The sequence below is a fragment of the Corylus avellana genome, chromosome ca8 (genome assembly GCF_901000735.1).
Source record: "Corylus avellana chromosome ca8, CavTom2PMs-1.0".
Taxonomy (NCBI): Eukaryota; Viridiplantae; Streptophyta; class Magnoliopsida; order Fagales; family Betulaceae; genus Corylus; species Corylus avellana.
The window spans coordinates 19,059,563-19,080,681 of NC_081548.1; the positions used below are offsets into that span (position 1 = coordinate 19,059,563).

A 21,119-nucleotide genomic window follows, 5' to 3' on the forward strand; every position below is an offset into this window, starting at 1 on the left:
GCAGTGTATTTTTCTTCTTCTTTTTTTTTTTTTTGACATACTTTTTTTGGATGAATAATTTTTTGCCATACTTGATTAAAACAAAGAAAATACAAAATAAAAAAATATTTACTAACTTGAGCGTCAGAGTGCTTTTGGTCTCTAGACCGGCGACATTCAGACGACCCCTTCCCTATTTTGTAGTAGGTGAAGCTTCTCTTTGAAACGCGGCATGAGGTCATTGTTGAGTTTTGGTATCAACAACTTTTACTATAATTTTCTAACAAATTAACGTAGCAACTTATAATTTGTGAAATAAATTAAAGAACGTATAGTACATTAGTCCTTTTTTTTTTTTTTTTTTTTTTGGAAGTGAAGAACATTAGTTTGTAAAATACTAAACTATTTAAAACATTACAACATATATATTCTGTAATTTTTGACGGCACAGCCAAATCCCTTATGAATTCTTTGGAATTAGGAGTAGTTTTTAGGGGTGGGCTAAACTAAAGGGGAGCGGTCCAGTCAGCCCCCTTACGAACGATCTGATTAACAAATCCACAATTGTTTGGAGTCCCCTGTTTCTTCAATTGGGAAGTATTGCTATCTATCTGACGAGAGATTATTCAAAAAAAAAAAACTAACAAATTGTATTTTTTTTTTTTTTTTTTGATAAGAAACAAATTGTATTTTTCCCAAGAAACTAACGTAAACTATGTGCTGCTGGTGTAACAATAGAGGGATTATTTAACGTAAGAAAAAACAGCATTTATAGAACTGAAAGACGTATACATTGAGATAATTGCTTACACAATAATTCCATTACAGAGCCTTAAAGCCATGACACCTCTCCAGAAGAAAAAAAAATATTAAATTTTCTCAGCATGCTCCAACCGAGCTTGAGCTTGAGCTTGTTTGTGGCCCAAAGCCCTCCAAAAATTGAAAACCTATAATTAATTTACAGCTTCCCTAGAAAAGATCTACCAAAAACAAGGCCCGCGAGAGCCCACATCTGCGGCAATCACAGTCAAAGATATTGGCGAAGGCTTTCACCACTCATGGACTCCATTTCCTTCAGAATCTCTTGTGCAAGAGATTTAACGGATATCTCCACATCCTCAAGCAATTCACCAAGGAAGGGGATGGTTTCAGCCAAGAATACTAGATATTCTTCTTTCAAATTCTCCACAAGATATTTAACAACTCTCAGGCCCAAAATTCGAGCACGCACCTTGTCAGAACGAGTTTGCATCAAAACCTGCAACAACAAACAATTCAAAGAAACCACACAAATGAGAGTTTGCAAACTATGGTTCCAGACAATTATGAAAAATGGATGTAGATGAGACTAATAAAGGAAGTTTGCAAATGATAACAAATTAAGATCATTTGAATACTTTCTTTCTTTCTTTCTTTTTCTCCAAACTCAGCAAAATTTCAGAAAAATCAGCAGCAATTGGTCTTTCTCCCAACAAAAGAATAAAATATGCGAGAACAATCACAATAACTAATCGAAAAGCATAGCAATTACATCTTACTAGTCACTGAAAATATAAGATCAAATGCATATTTGAGCACGTCATTACCCAATCCTGAAATTAAGGCCCGATATGTCTTGCATTTAGTGATTAAACACATTTATCATTTGAATCCCAAGAAGTTGAGTTTAAAAGGCCTTCTTGCATTTGATAGATTGCCACGGACAAGTGTAATAGCTTTTAAACTCACCTCATGGTTCAAGGGTTTCCACAAAAGGTCAGTTCCTGCAGTAACAGCCATCTGGCCAATGCAAACAACCAGCAAGTCATCAACCTCCTTCATGGATGGTATGTTTGGATTCTCTTCAAGAGAAGTCGGTGGCTGTATGACAAACTGTGAAACAATGGGTTTCAACAGAACCTGTGAAAGGCATGCCAAGCTTAAATCAGTGGAAAGAAAAAACAAAAAATTAAAACGGTCAAAACAAATTTTTTTCTTATATAAGTAATGGCTTAAGAATTACAATAGTTTAAGAATGAAAATTCCAATAATTTTGGTAGTTTCCATTTTTGGTTCAAAATGTAAAAAAATGGAGTCAGAATAAGTCATGTCTCAAATCATATGATGACTATTATGCTTGCTTATGGCTTATGGTCCAACAACAATCTAGAAGAAAATAGGAATTTACTCTCATATCATCCATCATAACAATCGTAATAAAGCAAAGCACACACAAAAACCAAACAAGGTTAAAAGGATTTAAAAAAAAAAAAAAAAAAAAATCTTGAAAAGAGTTTACTAGCTACAAGATCATGACCCTATATTCTATTCTCAAGCAGGGTAGCTTAATCGGACGCCGCCTCATGAAGCGGAGTCCACTAGTTTAAATTTTCCTTTCCCCTCTCTCCTTGGGACCAAATTACTTGTAAAAAAAAAATGACCCTACATTCTATTCCAGCATAGTATCTGTGAAACCAACGAATAGACCAATAAATGAATTACCAAGGCCCTAGTAGTACATATACAACAAATATAACAACAATTACATAAACCATGATCTATAAATAAATAAATAAAAAATACTTAAACCATGAGGAACTATCACTACAAAAGCCATATTTAATGCTAAAATTCTAATCTACTGGCAATTAAATGCAATGCTGCAGCAGCTGCTGTAAGTGTACTCAAGATGTAACACAAAATTCCCAAACTAAGATCTATATTGGGAGAAATAATGTAAGGTGCTACTTATCAAAATATATATATACAATGTTCTAGAAAATTGTGGGAGAAGTGATAGAGATTGACTAGCCTGAAAATTTGAGGAATCAAGAAACTTCAGGCTCCCAGTATCATAGAGAAAGCATTTATGTAACGATGATATAACCAATGCCCTGAGATGCCAGCTTCGTAGTGATAAAACACTGTTATCCTCTTTTATGTTGCCTGCTTCCTGAATCTTGGCCTTCTTTTTCTTTTGCTTCAAACCAGAAGTTTTTGCATCTCCAGCATCAGTAAGATGACGTACACAACCCTCAAGCAAATATTTAAAGTAAGGAACAAATAAGGATCTGCAGCAAAGAAAAATTGGAATGACGTCACTGATTATATTGACTTAATAATGACACATATAATGACTTAAAACTTCTTATTACTGATCAAAAAAAATAATAATAATGACACATATATTAAGTAATTCGAAATACAATTCTATGCCTCTCAGACTGAGAAAAAATGAAAATGGAAATGACGCTGACATAAGCAAGCTACACATTAAAGTGAAAAAGGTAAACAAAAAAATTAGATCACTTAAAGAAAACTAGAAAACCATAAATAGAGTAATACCAAGACCATATATGAGATGTTCACTCACCGATGGTTTTCTGCAAGTTTGTTCACCAGGCTATAAAATGCTATAGCCCTATCCATATTTGAGCTTCCTGTACTTGCAGTCTCTTCCAGATCTGAGTCTGCCCACTCAATACTCCTAACAAAAAGAGGCTTGAACATGGTCTCAGTGAGTTTCATACTCAGAGCAATCATTGCATTGATGACACTTTTTTCTACAACATCAATATTCTGAACCGAAACTGGGTGTTGACAGCGTAGATCAAGAGCACGCAAGCAAAGGTCAAAAATGTTTGTATGGTAACCATAAACAGATGATCTATCCATTGTACCAACTAAGTTCGCTAGCATTTCAAAAGCAATTGCTAAGCTTGAATCTCCACACTGAACAGCACTAGAGTATATTTCTAGCAAAGGTGGAAGAGAAAGTCGCACCTGAAAGTGAAAAAATACAGATAAATAAACAAAATTACCTCAACATAATGGGTTTCAAAACAAAGACAGCTATCAGATTTCTAACAGGAAGGCATACCGGGATTTTCTCAGTAAGGAGTTTTCGGACAACATCAGCTTTCAATTTCAACTTTAGATCTGTACCTGATACATATTCAGGATGAAGCACCAAAATTTCTATAATATCTCCAAGATATGGGTTTAAAAAGCCACCCAGCATGTTTACAACTGCCTCCAATGTGACAAGAACAGACATAAAAAGAGATTCCTTGGAAGTCGTTACTGCAGCAAGAGGTTTCTCATCACCATATTTTGTCTTTAGATCTGAACATGAAGAGACTCTGCCAGAAATCTTTATCACATTGTTCATTATGCGAGGAAGCTCAGCTAGTGACCTTGGCCCAAGCACATTGATCAAACTACCAGTTGTACGAAGGCAGCTAGAAGATATGGCCAAGTTGTGTGAAGTAATACCTTCAGTGACAGATGCAAGGGACTTGCAAAAGATGGAATAGTTAGAAGGAAACCTGCTGGCCAAAACTTCTAGTGCCGAAACTGCTGCCAGTTTCAAGGAAGTACTTGAATCATCTATTGATTCATCCACCATCGAAATAATTTCCAAAGACATCTTCTCAAACAATCCAAGAGCAGTTTCATCCATATGAAGCCAATTACTACGCAAGTGTGGATTGAAACCCTTTCTATTCTTACGGTTAGATTTAACTGTGTCATGCTCCCTAATTGTTTCACATAGAAGCCCAAGAGCCTGCATGAAAGTATAACTAATTATATGAAGTGACAAGACAATTTTGTGCATTTGAATGATCAAAGTCAAATGTACTCGAGAAACATAAAGGATAATGCAACTACTTCTAGTCCATAATGCTTTTATCCAAATGAAAGAGCAGTATAGGTGTGAAACACAATAGCCTGTATACTACCAGGGACATTTGCATTTTGTTATAATAAATGTTTTGAAGTTCCTTTCAAGAGAAAAAGTAAGAACGTCTTATACTGTCAACAATGTTCCTTTTTCCATCTCATCTTCACAAAAATTACTTCAATTTACAACCAACTTAAATTGTTTCCCCATAGGTATTCTATTTTCACCATAAGTCAGAAAAGGGAACAGGAAATTACAAAGATTCACTTGATTCTGAATTAGGGCCTGTGATCTGATGCATTCATATAATTTCAGAAAAGGTGCAAGTAACAAAAGATATACAGGCTGACAACTGATTTAAAGTTAAGCATAGGATGTCGTCTTTTAGAACCCTATATGTCACATTACTTATTCCAAGCCTAGTAAAAAACGCAGAACCTACTCAGCTTATCTTATGAACAAAGATTCCATCATAAGTACCTTCTTTTTCACATTTCCATCTGCCTGGCCAAGTAACTTGATGATGCCTTTGAAGTATGCTGAAGGAATCATATCCATGGTAATATGCCTCAATACAGCATGCATACACTCCGCCAATTCTTTCCTGACAACAACAGGAATACTTTTTTGCTTCCTACTTGCATCCACTACTTGGAAGAGAGAAACAACCTGTTCCATGAGTTCTACAAGCGTTCCCTGTGAAATTAAAGCATCCATCACCATCATTTTAATTAAAAATTGGTCACTACCATAGGCACCCACAAAAAGAAAGAAGAAAAAAAAGTTATAAATAGCAGCAGATATGGTTGAGTCAGATGACAGAGTGTCTTCCCTTCTCATTCAATCATATTCAGACAAATAAAAAACATGCTGATTGCTTTGATCACCCAAAATCCAAAATGATGGTCATTCAAAAAATAAAATAAAATAAGGAAACTATACAACAGATGCATTGGGACAAATTATCTATATTTAACAACAATTCTCATAGCAATTGAGCCAATGCAACGAGAACAATGCAAGAGGATTCCAACAAATGACCCCCAATCTCTTACATGATCACCTTACATATTTACCAACAATACGTCTTGGACTCCTTTTCTGTTTTGTTTTAGTCGTTCGCCACTTGGTTTAGTCTTTCTTTTCTTTTTTTCATTTAGAAATCCTAGTAGTTGTGGGAAAAGGATTAGGAAGGCGTTTATGTAATTCAGATATTTGAGTCTAAGAAAATTCCAGCATTTTTCTTAAAACTTTGAAGGTGTTATTGTCTTCTCCTTCCTACGTGTGATTTCTTAGGAAATCCAAAAGTGATTGCCTAGTTCTCTTTTTTTTTTTCATTTCTTTTTCAATTCACTGCTTTATTACTAAATTGACATTAAATTCCCTCAAGATTTTTTTAGTTAACCTAACCATCCCCAAGTCCTTTAAGAACAAACCTCATCCTAGAAGCCTTCAAAAACTTATAAAGAACCTAATTTAGTACCCCATTTTCTACATATCCTACATCAAATTGGTATCAGGGCCTAATTAACACTATGGCAACGAGAAGAAGTTGGCCTTATAGGAAGAATGACGGATCAGCAAAGGCAAAACTATATCTGCACAAATGCAGAAAAACTTGATGCCTTGGAAGCCAAATTTGATGGGTAACAGACTGGTTTTCTTCACAAGAATGAATCTTCAGTCAACAATCCTAACCATTCAAGCAGTGGCTCCAAGGATAAAGATGCAGTTCTAGAGGAAAATGCTGAACAACAAAGAAAAGATCCTGTCAGGTTAATGCTAGAGCTACATATACTTTTGAAATCTTTGGAACAAATCACTATGAGAGACATGATTATTTCTTTTTATAAGATGGTTGAACATATAACGACAAAAGATAGTTTAGAAGTACCACTTTGCTGGAAAGATTGATCCCCAAGTGTTTTTCGAGTGGCTTGATTATCTAGAGAGGAAATTTGAGTGGTATGGATACCATCAAATTCCTTCAAGATTCTATCTTTTTTATAACCTGGCCAACTAAGTCCTTAAATATCAATAGCAATCCTAGAAGCCTTCAAGAACTTATTAAGAAATCTAATCTAGCTATGAATTTCCTAAGATCCTGCAACTCTAAAAAGTAGGTGTCATTAGATAGAGTTAGATATTTGACAATTTCTTTTAATCCCTTATAACTTGAAACATGAATTGTGTATGAAATATGCATTTCTTCAACACGCTTCTAGCGACGTGTATAAGTACAGACCAAGAATACAATGGCCAAAGACCAGCCACGTCCATTTTAACTACGTATCTTGATGACTTATGTTCATCAACCCCTTCTGTCAAAAACTTTATATCCAATTAATTCGGAAACTTACTACAAGTATAAATCACAATCCAATCCACTAGATGATCCCCTTTACACCATATTAATATCGGACTGGGAATACAGCATCTGTTGCTAGAATACATTTGAGAGGAATTACCATCTTCGCCCTTTAGGCAAGGCAGGATTTCAATTATTCTGTCAGCCTTAACACATGTTATGGTGGTATCATTCAACAGGGTAGCAGAATACAATAATCTAAGGTCAACAGGGTAGCAGATGACAGGACATATTGCAGCTAACTGGTTCTTGAAAAACAAATAATTATTAATAAACAAAGTTAGAGAAGAAAAAAAAGTACAAATATTTGAACCTGAATGCCATCTGAATCTTCCCCGGATTGAAGCTTGAATGCAAATTCTGGATCTTGCATTTTGTGTAAAGTGAACTGCAATGCCAACAGCAATTCCATAAAAAGCTCTTGGCACAAATTACCTTTCCTTATTCGTTGAAGCAGCATAACAAGAGCAGGAAGCCAAATCAGGCACGAATATTGCTCACATATTTGCACCACAAAGACATACTCCCACTCTCTATGCATCGACGATGTGAAACTATCTGAATCGCACAAAATTTTAAGGCAAGATAATCCTTTCCTTGAAACCAAAGAACGGAATAGAAGAACAACCAATGACGCCAAGCTACATTGTTCTCCCAGAGACCTGCAGAGAAGCATTTCAACTTAAGCAGGAGCTGAAGAATCAACAAAAGAAAAGTAATAAAAGATAACTTGATAGTACCTTAATAAGTATACAACAATTGACAGCCTTCTGTGCTCAGCAACTTCAGGCAACACCTTCATAAAAACCTGAAGGACAAACTCAACCAAGTTAAAACACTAGATTACAAACAATGCGGCCAATGGAGCAGAAGAGATGGTGACTGATAAAGACGAAGATAGACAGTATACTTGAAGTAATTTGTCCACATTGTGTGTCTTAGACAGCCAAAAGGGAACGACTGCAGATATAAGATCCTCAAAGACATGCTGCGAATGACTGTCAGTCTGTAGCAGATTAGAAAGATTCAAGGTATTATTAGTACAGAAATAAGACACAGAATTGTTATTCCAAGAATAGAATTGAATCGTTGCCGATTGTCATTGGAATAAATGGCATCCCTTGCTGAAACAAGGGGTGGAGGTCAGGTCATGGGTTCAATCCCATACGGGTACGTAAGTTATGTATACCAATCAATCTAAAAACAAAAAAGAATGCAATTGAATTTTAAGAACCTAATTTTTATTCTACATTAAACATAGCCAGCTGAAACTCTAACCCAAGGTTAAAGTTCAATTTTGTGCTTACTATTTTAATAAGTTGTTAATGGTCTCCAGGCTTTCAAAAAGTTTTTTTTTTTTTTTACCTCAAATTGGATGTCAGAACATTGATTCAACAGAAATACCATTATTCTGTACAATAAAATAAAATATGGTAAAATGTAACCAATGCAAGGAAAACGAATATACTGACAAACCTGTGAGACCGCTGATTCTCCAATGATAGTAAGAATATCTAGTATATGGTCCAACACCTTTTCAGGGATGACCTTCGCAACAGAGGAAATTAATGAAAATACATGGTTGCGGGTGGCTGCATCCTTTGCAGAATGGGCACACTCGACCAACAATTTGATGTTGATTTCATTTATTATGTCATCCTGCCATGAAGATGAGTAACATGTAATTGCAAAAACAGGAATAAAGACCGAAACCAGACCAACAGAAACTGTTAGCATAATTGATGTTTCCCCAACCCAGAAAAATGGGTGACATACCTTAACTGGAACAGCAACGAGTGAAGCACATATATCTTCCAGGATTTTTAGAAGTGTCTGCTGAATGTAACATATGGTGCTAGACATGGTCTGAGAAACGCTGGGTGATACATGGATCAACTTTTCATCATGTGCAAGAATGCCATGTATCCACTCATCTGAGAAAACTTTGCCAAGAAGATTAAATAAGGGTGCTATAAGAGAATCCCTGCAACCAACAAACTGAATCTAGTTAGCCTGCGAAAGTACAAAGCATTGGTATCAGAAGTGGCAGATACTCTGCCGACTCAACCAGAATTAGACACATTCAAAAAAACAGACCTGTTTGCCATGTCTTTCTTCACTAGCAAAACATCAAAGACAGAGCTAAGCATAGAGAGTGCATCTTCTCCTTTACATATCACATTATGAGGCAGGCTTGATCTACAATGCACATTTAGTTTCTTTTTCTTCTTGCCATACAACGAACTAATTATCAGACTTTCCCGCTTGAGTATAATATCAAGCATCCAGCCAACACTGGAGCAAGATATCTGCAACATCCAAAAGGCATAGTTTATCTTCATATTGCTTAAAAAAACCTTTAAGTAAATCAACTTTGCTTGTGACATTAATTGGATTTTTTTTTCTCTTTTTCTGGCATAGACATTTATCAGCATGACATAAGATAAAAAGTAATAAACAAAAAAACAACAAAAGAAACAAAGCTGCATCTGGCCTAATTCACATTCTATATAGCATTCAAGAATATTTGGTTGCTATTATAAAAAATTTTACAACACTAAAAGGTTAGATTAGCAAGCCATATGAAACCATTTTGAAATACAAACAACATTATTTCTTTTTGGAATGTGTGTGTTCATAACAAGACGTCATTCTTTGAACTCCAAAAACCATGAAGAAACCATCACTAACTTAAGACTGTAACACTGATCAATATTCGCCAATAAAGTGACTACTACGAAGCTTCATATCTTAGTTATATTTTCATTTTTAAAGGAAAAAAACTGTAATGCAAAAACACAAACAACTGTACGTGGATAAGAACTATGGACATAGAAGAGACTAGGCGATTCAGCAATCTCAATACATGCTGTTCTTGTCAGAAAAGAAAAATAGATGGTACTGGAATTGCATAAAGTAAGATCCCCTTTGACAATCCTTTTATCTGAAAAAATTCCACATGCGAGGGATTCTATTTGCATTTAAAAGCATAAGAAACAAACCTTCTACTAGCTAAATTAATCTAGAATTCTACTGGGCTACACAGTTCAGCCAGCATAAGATACCAGCCTGAAGATCCAGCGGCAGAAGGCTCCTTATTACTCCTTTGCTTTGTCCAGCTTTTAAGGATAAATCAACTCACCAGAAACTGATATCAGATTTGATTCATCTAATAAAAGTGATTATAGCTTAGTTGGTTATGCTTCCAATTTTTGACGACATGTTCACCCATAAAATGGCAGTAAATGGGAATTCAAAAGTGTCCAAATTGTCTTGCCTCTTTTTCTCGTCAAATAAGAAGCCATATTCAGCTCATTCCGGCACACAGTTCTCATAATAAAAAAATTACCATCATGCTCATATAAACACAATTCACTTTCTTTCTCTCCCACAGATCATCAAATAACATATCCAAAATGAAAGTAAGAGCGCACCACAAAAGCAAAAACGTTCAACCAACAGATTTCAAATACTCTAAATGCTGAAGGCACTCAAACAATGAAAAGAAACAGAAAAATTGGTAGAGTAAGGGACAAACATTTAAGCGCAGCAAGGCCTCTCTGGTTGCATTTTGTACATCACCATTAGCATTCCGAAATAACAGCACAAGTTGATAAAATAGAAGCTCCTGCTCAGAACAAAAAAGAAAAAAAAAATGAAGCCTTAACCACAACAGAAATAATTATATTTACTGTGTTTCATAACAAAAAAGAACACAAGTTGATAAAATACAAGCTTCTGGTCAGAACAAAAATGCAAAAAATAATAATAATCAAATCTTAACCGCTACTATCAACAGGAATAATTATATCTATCGAGTATTTCAAAAAATTATCATCCCATATAATATAATATAATAGGTCATGATCTATAAATTTGTGTTCAGAATTTTTTATATATATATAAATAATCGAGATATCATTAAAAGAGTAAGGCACCCCAGGTATACAAGGAGTATACAAAAGAAGCCACCAAACTAATCACCAAAAAAGATTCAGGGTGTTGAAAAATAAAGACTTATTCTCTTCTAAAGTCCTCTCACGGAACTTCTATCATTCATTTCTCTCCAAAGGCACCACAAAAGGCACAAAAGTACCATCTCCCACACAACAACACTCCGAATATTACCGGGAGTCTACCATAAGCATACAAGTCAACTACTTGTCTAGGTATAACCCAAGACAACCCAAATCAACTAGAGAAAAAGAAATTCCAAGTAGCACAAGCAACCTCTCAATGAAGAAGAACGATCCATGAACTCCCCATTTCTTTTACACATCAACACCTATCAACTACAACAAGGTGCCACTTCTGGAGATTAACTATGGTAGGGATCTTTTTTAGGGCCGCCAACCAAACAAAAAAAGGCCACCCCAATGAAGCCTTAGTAGTCTGCCCTATTCTAGGGGAAGCGGAAACCATCATTAGAACTCATGTCACTGTAAAATGATTTAACATCAAACAACCCTCTTTTGGAAGGGACCCACCACAGCTTGTCCTCGTCTTCCCATCTCACTCTCCCTAAATACAACACCAAAAGAAAGTGGCAAAGACATCCACTTCCCAATCATGAGTAATGCTACAAACAAAGGTGTTTCCATGACATTCCAACCATTTTAACAACAAAACTTTGCTACAGTCGAAGGGAAACAAAAAGTTGGGGAGTTACTACATTTAAGAGACAATTGTGTGTTGTGAACTCTAAATGTTGATTACATTAACAACCCAAATACAAATGCTTGGTGCAAGTGACATAGATTCATTAATAACTACAAAGGATATATGAATCATGCAGCTTAATTATTGTCCTAAAGTTCTATTCTAGCATCCATGATTGTCGAATGATTCCCCCTTTTCTTTGTTTTTGAATTCTAATTTTTGGGCAAGGTTGTCGTTAAGTCTAGGCAAAACACCCACCCTTCCAGACAACCCAACCAAAAACAGTCAGTTTCCTACATTGGTTGAGCGAAGGTCAATAAATAAAATGGATTTCCAATAGGATCAAGTTGACTGTTAGGTGATGGGTGTCAAAAAACCGACTCAACTGACATTGTGGCGTCCCACATCGCCTTGGTATGGGGATGAGGATGTACTTATATGTATACTCGCACCCTTCTTGACAAAGCGTTTTAAAGACATGATGGCCATGAACTTATCAGAACTCTGCAGTTAAGCGTATTCATACGAGAGTAGTACCAAGATGGGTGACCTCCTAAAAAGTCTAGTTTAGGGGAGCCAAAAGCGAACAATATTGTGTCGTTGGGTGGGGCGTTACAAATGGGTATCAGAGTCATTGCCCAACTTGAGATGGAGGGAGCATGCACAAGCCCATGAAGGCCGTCAACGAGGACGTTGGGCCCCAAGAGGGGGGTGATTGTAGCATCCCACATCGCCTGGGTATGGGGATGAGCATGTACTTATATGTATACTCGCACCCTTCTTGACAACAACGCATTTTAAAGCTGCAATGGCCATGAATCTATCAGAGCTCCGCAGTTAAGCATGCTAATGCGAGAGTAGTAGGAGGAAGTCTGGTTCAGGGGAGCCAAAAGCAGACAATATTGTGTCGTTGGGATGGGGCGTTATAGACATAACCTATCCTTGACACCTAGGGTGGAGATTAATGTTGATGGGATGCGAGATCAGGCACTACACACCATATCTAGTATCAGAGTGGAGATTAAGATCTAGTGTGATTTAGCACACCCAAACAGAAAATCTAATAGCAGGTTATGCACCACCGCTTAAAACTGACGGGTGATGGATGCTACAAATGAATTGACAGACCACATTAAGCTCAAAAAATGAGCCAACGTTGATGGCTGTCTATCAGTGGTAAGTTACCATATCTGGTATCAGAGTGGAGATTAAGATCTAGTGTGATTTAGCACACCCAAACAGAAAATCTAGTGGCAGGTTATGCACCACCGCTCACACCAACAACAAACTTACCACTGATAAACAGCCATCAGCGTCGGCTCAGTTTTTGAGCTTAATGTGGTCTGTCAATTCATTTGTAGCAGCCATCACCCGTCAGTTTTAAGATCGAACACCTCCAGCAACTGGCCCAAAAGGTAAGTGCCAACTCCTAGTTGTAGGAAGTTTCACATGCAAGCAGTGCGGTTGGTTATACCCAAATCCACTACCTTAAACTTTTAGGTTAATATGATATCCCTACATGTTATATTAAGTTTTTCACAAAAAAGACTCCCCAAGGTGAAAAGCCTCAACTCTTACAAACCCAAAATCCCAACAAATGGTAACAAAGCCGATGATTCGACAGGCAATGTTCGATGCAATTTCAGTATTGTTGATGGTTCCCAAATTAGCTCCACCCATGGTTAAGAAAAAGGCTCTATTGGTGGTGAAGCAAGACAACTATACATATGGTGGTGGCTTCCATAATTGTGCGAGGTGAATCCCATGTTAGCTCCACCCATGATTAAATAAAAGCACTCTAACGGTGAGCAATGGACTAGGTGGTGATGTTGATACATAGATTGTTAAGAAAAAGTTTACCAATCAAAAGGGAGTGATACAAAACTTACACAAGAAAGTGGAGACTTGTTTGAAGGTTCACTTGTGAGTGGTGCGATTGGTTAAGCGGTCACACTAAGTGATAGTGATACAAAAGAGTGCTGATATGACACTATTAGGCCTCAACCCACTGACTAAAACTCGAGGTGGTAACCCAATATGTTGTATCAAGTCTTCGCCTAAAAAACTCCCAAAGTATTAACTATCAGGTCGCACAAACCTGAGATCTCAACAGTTCCATACATATCAATATATGTCCAAAACAATCATCCAAATCATACTAGTTGGTATGGCATATCACAACAATTTTATTGTTCCATGATCAAGCAATCTACAAAAGGCTGAAACACATGATTTCAAAGTAAAACATCATGAATGAATTCCCAGTAAATGAATAAAGTTCACCTGTAAATCCTTCTTCAACCCACTATAAAGATGTCTACTGAGCATTTTTAGAACAGTGACACAGGGCTGTATAACAGCTGGGTCTTCTGAAGCCATACTGTCCAACTGAAGAGTCCAAAACAAGATGTCAATACAATGGTAACTGCAAAGACCATAAAATTGAAATAAAATGCATACAAGTTGCAAGTAACTTCTTACTTGTAAAGCCTTCAATAAATGACCTTCGAAAGCATCTCCATCAAATAAAGAGGGGGTAGCAGAGCTCTAATACAGCAGATCAAGTACAAATTAAACACAAATACAAGACAGAAAGATAGAAACTCACAAACATTCAGAACCATCTATTAACATACCTCCAGCAGAAGGCATAGAATCTCAATTTCAATTTTCGACAATTTCTGGCATGACTTATCCAGTTCAAAGTAATATTGACTGCGTCTTTCCAAAAGTAAAGATAAAAATGACTCAACATCCTTAACATTCAAAATGGCTCTGCCCATTCCTTTTAGCAAAGATAGAATCCTTAGCTGCAAAAGACATTAACACCCATTTACTTTTTTCCCCATGAAACTTCTTCAGAGCAGTTCTTCATGCATGAAAGTAACAAACATGAAATATAAGATAACAGATAGAGAGCATACCTTCCCATAATCAGAAAGCTTTAGAGCAGAACCCAAAATAAAGGCAAGAATCTTTTCCTTTGTAGATTGATCAAACCTGGAAAAGTATGTAGATGAATGAAAAAGCAAGACTACTATGCTTGATAATGAACATAAGAAAAAATCCAACTCAAGATGATAATCATCATTTATCAAAAATAACAACTTCAAGAGGAACATGACACTATTCAAGATTCGAAAAATCATAAAACATGAACAATGAAAAGACTTTTCCTTTCAGAGAGAGAGAGAGAGAGAGAGAGAATTTCAACTATAAACCTCTGTGGCTCAAAAGACAAAGGCATGAAGGGGCGAAAAACAGCTTAAAAGCATTAATAAAGATCAGAAGCTGGAGCAGCACCAATTCATATATAGCATAAATCTTTCAAGTGAATGAGAAGAATGACTTGGGAAAATGAAGATGGTGGTACAAAGACTAAAATAACAACATCACAACAATACCTCTGTTGAATATTTTGTGGCACTAGAAGGCTACTGCAAGATAAGCTGAGCAAGGATTCCAACAATGAAGGCAAAAATTGTTTGTCCGATAATATAAGCCTTTTTTGCTGAACAATCAAGCCCAACAATTCACCAAGAAAATGACTCCAAATTGCAGTGTTCCCTGTTGTTTAACAGTTTCAGAATACACCCATACTGGTGTGAAAATTAGCCATGACCATAGAGGGACATAACAATAATGGAAGTGATTGTACCATTTTTCTTGCTGGAAAAGTCCACATGAGCCCACAGTGCATATAGTCCTTCAATGCAGTTCATTGCAGCAATCTTAATATCCTGAAAGGAAAAAGACGATAGATCCTAAGAAATCAGAATATTGAGACAAAAAAATGTATACTTGAGGAAAATAAAAAATCACCTCACTTCAGAAGAAAACATTTAAGCAACCCCTTTCCTAGAATCAGGTGATTCGAAGAGGCCACAAAGAGCATTGGCAGCAACACAAAATATAATAATGAATAGTAATAATTTGAATCCATACCTGGTTATCACTAGTCAATGGGATGAGAACTGAAGAAAATTCAGCTAGAAGTTGAATTGACAATCTATCTTCTGAATGGAAACAAAGAAACGCAAAACACTGGAGACTCTCAACTGTGACTCCAACAGGAACACCTACAAGAAGTAATATCCAACATAAGATCATGTGAAAGCAAACTGATTCTAAATAACTATGATAAATATGTTCCAGAAATCTATTATGCCTCAACAAGTTGCAACTCCCAAAAAAGATAAAATACGTTCATCTATCAACAATTCCTTCCCATTATTATCCATTCCAAAACAGCAACAAAAGGACCAAAATATCCCTCAATATGGACTTTGATTCAAATGACAAATTTTCCTGAAACTTCCCTCAATATGGACTTTGATTCCATTCTTTACCTTTTGGATTTTTGTATCTGATAAATTTTGAGAAGTCAGACTATTTTTTTGTCTTCTTTAGTGGTCATCTTTTGTACTTCTCTTGTGATAGGTTGGACTATACCCTTTTTTTTTTTTTTGACAAGTAATTTATTTCATTGAAAATCAGAAGGGGATGCAACCCTAGTGCACAAAAATGTATACAAAGATACACTTTTCTAAACAACTCTACTAAAGCACATGCTGAAAGCTAAATGGAAGATTGAAAAAGCAGTAGCAAAGAAGGAAGCCATGGTAAGGAAGTATAGAAAAACCAACAATGACAGAATATATTGCAAGGTGAATAGAAGAATAAGAAAGCAAGTAGAGAAAAAGGAAGCCAGGTAAGCACCTTCTTCTGTAAAAAATCTAGACAGAAAACGGGCAGGAGGTGCCTTGCACCTTGTGACGAGGTGATGAATGTGTTCCTTGAAAACATGCTTAAACTGAGAAGTGGCGAAAAAAATGAACAAATCTTGAAGCCTGCTAACCCATTTGTCATTAACATCCTGCAATTATCAAAGTTGTTCATATTTAGTAGCGACAACATGAAAATCCAGCTACAATGTCAATGAACAGGCACCAGAGCAGTCTAAGACAATAAGATAAATAAGCAACCAAAGAAAGAAGTATCACTAACCAACATAACATCTCCAGGTACGGCTAATATCAATGCCTCCAGTAACCTCCAAAATATGCAAATCAGGATATTTGTATTTAATGCTCTAAGATTAGCATCAAACAGCTGTTCTAAGAATCTTTTGCAATCCCAATTGAGCATTTCAGAATTGAACTGTCAACCAAATAGCAAAGACATACATCATGCAGTTGAAAAAAAAGGGCTCCAGATGATCAAGGTGAAGAAAGAAATCTGAAAACAGTGTTATGTCTACAATTAATTTTTCCTCCATACCTCTTCCACAGAAACATCACCGGCAGACTCCAGTGCTTCCCACTCTTTTCTCAGAACTGGATAGCCAACTTCAAAGAGCACTGAAAACTGACCACTTTCTAACAAGCAAAGAAAAATAACACTCAGTATCCCAGTATCATAAGTAAAAAGACCAAAAGCAGTATAGGTAAAAATGAAGAGAAGGATCATGGCCATAGAAAAAGCTTAGTCTCACAAAATTGAATGAGACAGACATGCATCCGTTGCTTGACAGTGAAGCAAACAACAAACCAGATATAATGCTGTGAAACACCATAGAAACATGGAAACAGGTAACAGTTGAGTACCTAACAAAAGAGAAGTAGCAGTTGCATATATTATTCTCTCAGATCATTAGATCAAGGCAAGCCATGATGTTGCATATTCTGGCTTGTTGGGAAGGGCAATTTTGTAGGGATAAGAGTTATGATTTGAAAAGGTAGTCCTTATCCCTCATGCAGTGTGTTTAAAGCAAGAAAATGTCAAAGTCAGTGAGTGCATTGAACTTCTAATGTCTCAGTTGAAACTTCTTGCAATCTCTCTTTTTTGAATGTTTTTGGACAGTGCATGACCGTATTGTGTCAATGTCTAGGATAGTGCTTTTTTCTTGCCTTAAAACGTAACAAAGATTTATAACAAGCACAAGATTTGTTGTATTCCCTCGGATTGATAAAAATGGTGAGGATCGTAGCTGGTGAATCCCTTCAAAGGAGGAAGTTTGAGGTAAAATCATTTTTTCACGAGTTAACTACTTCGGGGGTTCAGCTTTTCCTTGGAAGAGACTGAAGAGTATTTGAAGAGTCAATGTTCCTTTGAAAGTCAGCTTCTTTGTGTGGACAATGACTCTAGAAAGATTCTGACTTTGGATAACCTATGGAAGAGAAATGTAATAGCAGTGGACTAGTGTTCCATGTGCAAAAGGAGCGGGGAATCCATAGATCAACATGAAGTGGCAAGATAATTATGGAATGTAATTTTTAACCTTTTCAAGGTAGAATGTGCCATGCCTAGAAGGGTGATAGAATTGTTAGATTGTTGGCAAGGTCAGGTGAGAAGTCGTTCAATTTTGACCCCTTGGGGGATGTCCCCTTTGTGCTTAATGTAGAGCATACGGAGAGAGCGGAATTTTTCATGTTTTGAAGATCATGAGAGGTTGATGGATTGCTCAAGACAATTCGCTTTATATATGGACAGGGGCGTATAATATCTCACAATTTTCTAATTTTTCTGAATTTGTCGACTTGTGTTCTTCTTTTAATTATTAATGGGGGTTATCTATTGTGTAATAGGGTTGTGCTCCTCGACGCTTATTAATGACATGCATTACTTATTAAAAACAAAGAAGAGCACAAGAATAAGTCAAGCATACAGGAAGTATGCACGACTCCTCCTATAAGTTTAAATCCAGAATATAGGAGGAAATCTTGAAAAAGAAGGATCCTAGAACTAAAAACATTAGGGACGTTACCTCTAAATTTACTTATCAAAAAAACATTAGGGACGTCTGGTTAAGCTCAAAACCATTAAACAACCTATTATTATGTTCTCGCTACAAAATCCACATTAAGACATTCCAGATCGAAAGGCCCTATTCCATTGCTCACATTGCAGTGAAACTGACTTTTCAAACAAGGAAGCACGATTGCAACTATACTAGGCATCACCCAACCCATACAATGAAGTTACAAATGGTTCACCAAATTACCACTCCCCTTACAAATCAGCACCAATCTACAGTCATTCATCCTCTTTTCATAGGATTATAAATCATTAACCAAAAGACAAAAGAAAAAAGACGTTTTCTAAGGAACTTATACACACGAAGTGCTCTTCCAAGAACATCCCGCACATTGGCTCATAATAAGACCAAACATTTTTTTATTTTTTTGATAACTAATGTTTATATATCAAAAACGCAGAGGGGCGCAACCCTAGTACACAGGGAGTATACAAGAGAAACGCCTAACTAGGAGAAGACCAAACATAAAATCTACCATTCTTCGTCATTATCCACCAGATCATATCCCCTTCCCTAACCTAATGGAAACTAGAGCATCATAAATCAAACAGAATAAACTGACTCTACTTTCCAATCTTGAACTGCATGTGCATAGCTGACACTCAAATGCCACATTCCCTCTGCAACACACCCATATAAGAAGCTGCATCACCTCTCAGCTGGAAAAAAAGTTAGGAAACTATCCTTCAGAGCTGTGTCACAGCACCAAATATTACACCAAAATTGAAATTTCTTATCATCCCCAACCACAAAATTAACAAACATTGAACATGAATCCTAACCTCAACTTAATACTCTTCCACAACCTCAATCCATGGCCCCAGTCCTCACCATATTTCATACCAATAGCACACCTCCGCAAGTGATTTTGTTCATCACCAAAACACCACACCCACTTTCCCTAGAAACTTGATTAGAAGTGGCCAGTTATCAAACACCTACATCTCTAGACTGAACTGGGGCACACCATATGCCAATCAAACAGTGATTTTGTTCATATCCCAACCCTCCCACAAAGAATCCCTTCATAATTATCACAATAAATTAGCTTCCGGAACAGGAATGGTAAACAGAAACATGAAATAAGTAGGTAAGCTAGAAAATATACTCTTAATCCAGCAATGCTTCCACCTTTTGTCATATACAGTTTCTTCCACCTAGGATAGTGCATCCTTGTGAATTTATAAATAATATTCGAAACTTCGTAAAAAATGAAACAATTACAATTTAAAAAAGAGAGAGAGAGAGAGAGAGAGAGAGAGAGAGAGAGTCATCATTCACCAAATTTATTTAAACTAAATAAGAAACACGTCAACCCACCACAAAAAAGTGTTTCAAAAATGCATGCATATATACATGACTATAGGGAAGAATTTAGTAATATGATGAATAATTTGCAATTTAACTGGTTCTAATACAAATATGCAAGCGAAGACCCAAATTCTGGACCTGAGGTTGTAGGAATAAAAAGGAGAAATGAGAGACATAGAAAGGGCAGCGGGAGTATAAAAGAGTTGACATATCATGCTGACCGACAAAAAAACCTAAATACAGTGTGTTCAGAACATCCGCTAAATGTTCAAAAAGAAATATGGCACATAGGCATTCAGACAGAAAATATACATCTTAATTAAAAGTGTAGAGAGAACATACTATTTTGCATCATAAATGACTGCATCAGCATAAAAAAGAAGAGCGTCTTCGACAACTCAAAATCATCACAACTCTTGATGAGCCAAGCCATATATTCTTCAGGGTGCATCAAAAAAGTGTCTGCCAAACTAGTAACTGTCTTCATGTTAATTGAAGAAATATTTCCAGGTTGGAATGTCTGCACTTCAAAAGCAACTTCGTAAGAGCTAGCTATTGAACTTTCCTAAATATGGGAGAAGAAATAAATTAGAAGGCAAAACAAGAAAGTAGTAAACCAACATAAAAATGTCAGATCGGCATGGATCAGAAAAATTATGTCTGGGAAGTCAATTAGATTCCATGAGGATGTCTCAGGGATCCAAAATTATATTAGCCCTGAATAAGTCCCAGCCTTTGGTTCACAAATAAGAAATTTTCATTTGGAGAACAAACATAATTTAAAAGCAGAGATAGCAAATACGTCAAAGTAAAATAGTGACCAATACACATTCCTTGATATATGCATAACCAGGGCTAGGCAAATTTTTTGGGAGACGTGGCCCAAGCAAAGTGAAGAAATAAAATATTCAAATTGAATGCATGTAGATAAGAAATGTTGTTATGCATACTTTGTCAGAATTTAAAGTAACATTATTATAAAACTGACTGCTAAATCATCGGACACTACCATATAATCACATTTTATGGGTCAAACTAGGCATCTCGTCAAGGTTCACTGTAAAAAAACACTGAAATTAAATTATCTGTCCTTAATTCATTAAGGCATTGGCAATTTATAATCTCCACCAACAATATAAAGGCCAACAGTTTACTTAGACTTCCTGAAAACATTTAATTTTTCATTAGATTGATTACAAATAAACTGATCTCTGACAAAGTTGACCATTGTCACAACATATTGCTGCTCCTTGCTCGTAGCTTTCTGTAGCTCTATCAGTAATAATGTAGTCCATTTCCAGAAAAAATAGTAAGCCAGAATG

At 36.2% G+C, this 21,119-nt stretch overlaps 1 protein-coding gene across 1 annotated transcript in view; it reads right to left on the reverse strand.

The window, feature by feature from the left end:
- Window positions 1-732: 732 nt before the first annotated feature.
- The window catches only part of LOC132191150 (uncharacterized protein At3g06530), a 32,755-nt gene continuing 12,368 nt past the window's right edge, over window positions 733-21,119 (reverse strand). The window contains exons 16-39 of the mRNA XM_059606171.1: window positions 20,140-20,317; window positions 16,950-17,047; window positions 16,677-16,829; window positions 16,389-16,545; window positions 15,615-15,748; window positions 15,328-15,409; window positions 15,074-15,236; window positions 14,594-14,669; window positions 14,306-14,479; window positions 14,151-14,216; window positions 13,953-14,057; window positions 10,549-10,638; window positions 9,108-9,319; window positions 8,787-8,994; window positions 8,487-8,669; window positions 7,921-8,016; window positions 7,751-7,818; window positions 7,324-7,672; window positions 5,123-5,338; window positions 3,839-4,525; window positions 3,332-3,741; window positions 2,771-3,029; window positions 1,708-1,878; window positions 733-1,237 (exon numbers count right to left, since the gene is read on the reverse strand). Of these exons, the coding sequence (XP_059462154.1) occupies window positions 1,007-1,237; window positions 1,708-1,878; window positions 2,771-3,029; window positions 3,332-3,741; window positions 3,839-4,525; window positions 5,123-5,338; window positions 7,324-7,672; window positions 7,751-7,818; window positions 7,921-8,016; window positions 8,487-8,669; window positions 8,787-8,994; window positions 9,108-9,319; window positions 10,549-10,638; window positions 13,953-14,057; window positions 14,151-14,216; window positions 14,306-14,479; window positions 14,594-14,669; window positions 15,074-15,236; window positions 15,328-15,409; window positions 15,615-15,748; window positions 16,389-16,545; window positions 16,677-16,829; window positions 16,950-17,047; window positions 20,140-20,317 (4,566 nt within the window). The 3' untranslated portion in view covers window positions 733-1,006. The remainder of the gene's footprint in view (window positions 1,238-1,707; window positions 1,879-2,770; window positions 3,030-3,331; window positions 3,742-3,838; window positions 4,526-5,122; window positions 5,339-7,323; window positions 7,673-7,750; window positions 7,819-7,920; window positions 8,017-8,486; window positions 8,670-8,786; window positions 8,995-9,107; window positions 9,320-10,548; window positions 10,639-13,952; window positions 14,058-14,150; window positions 14,217-14,305; window positions 14,480-14,593; window positions 14,670-15,073; window positions 15,237-15,327; window positions 15,410-15,614; window positions 15,749-16,388; window positions 16,546-16,676; window positions 16,830-16,949; window positions 17,048-20,139; window positions 20,318-21,119) is intronic.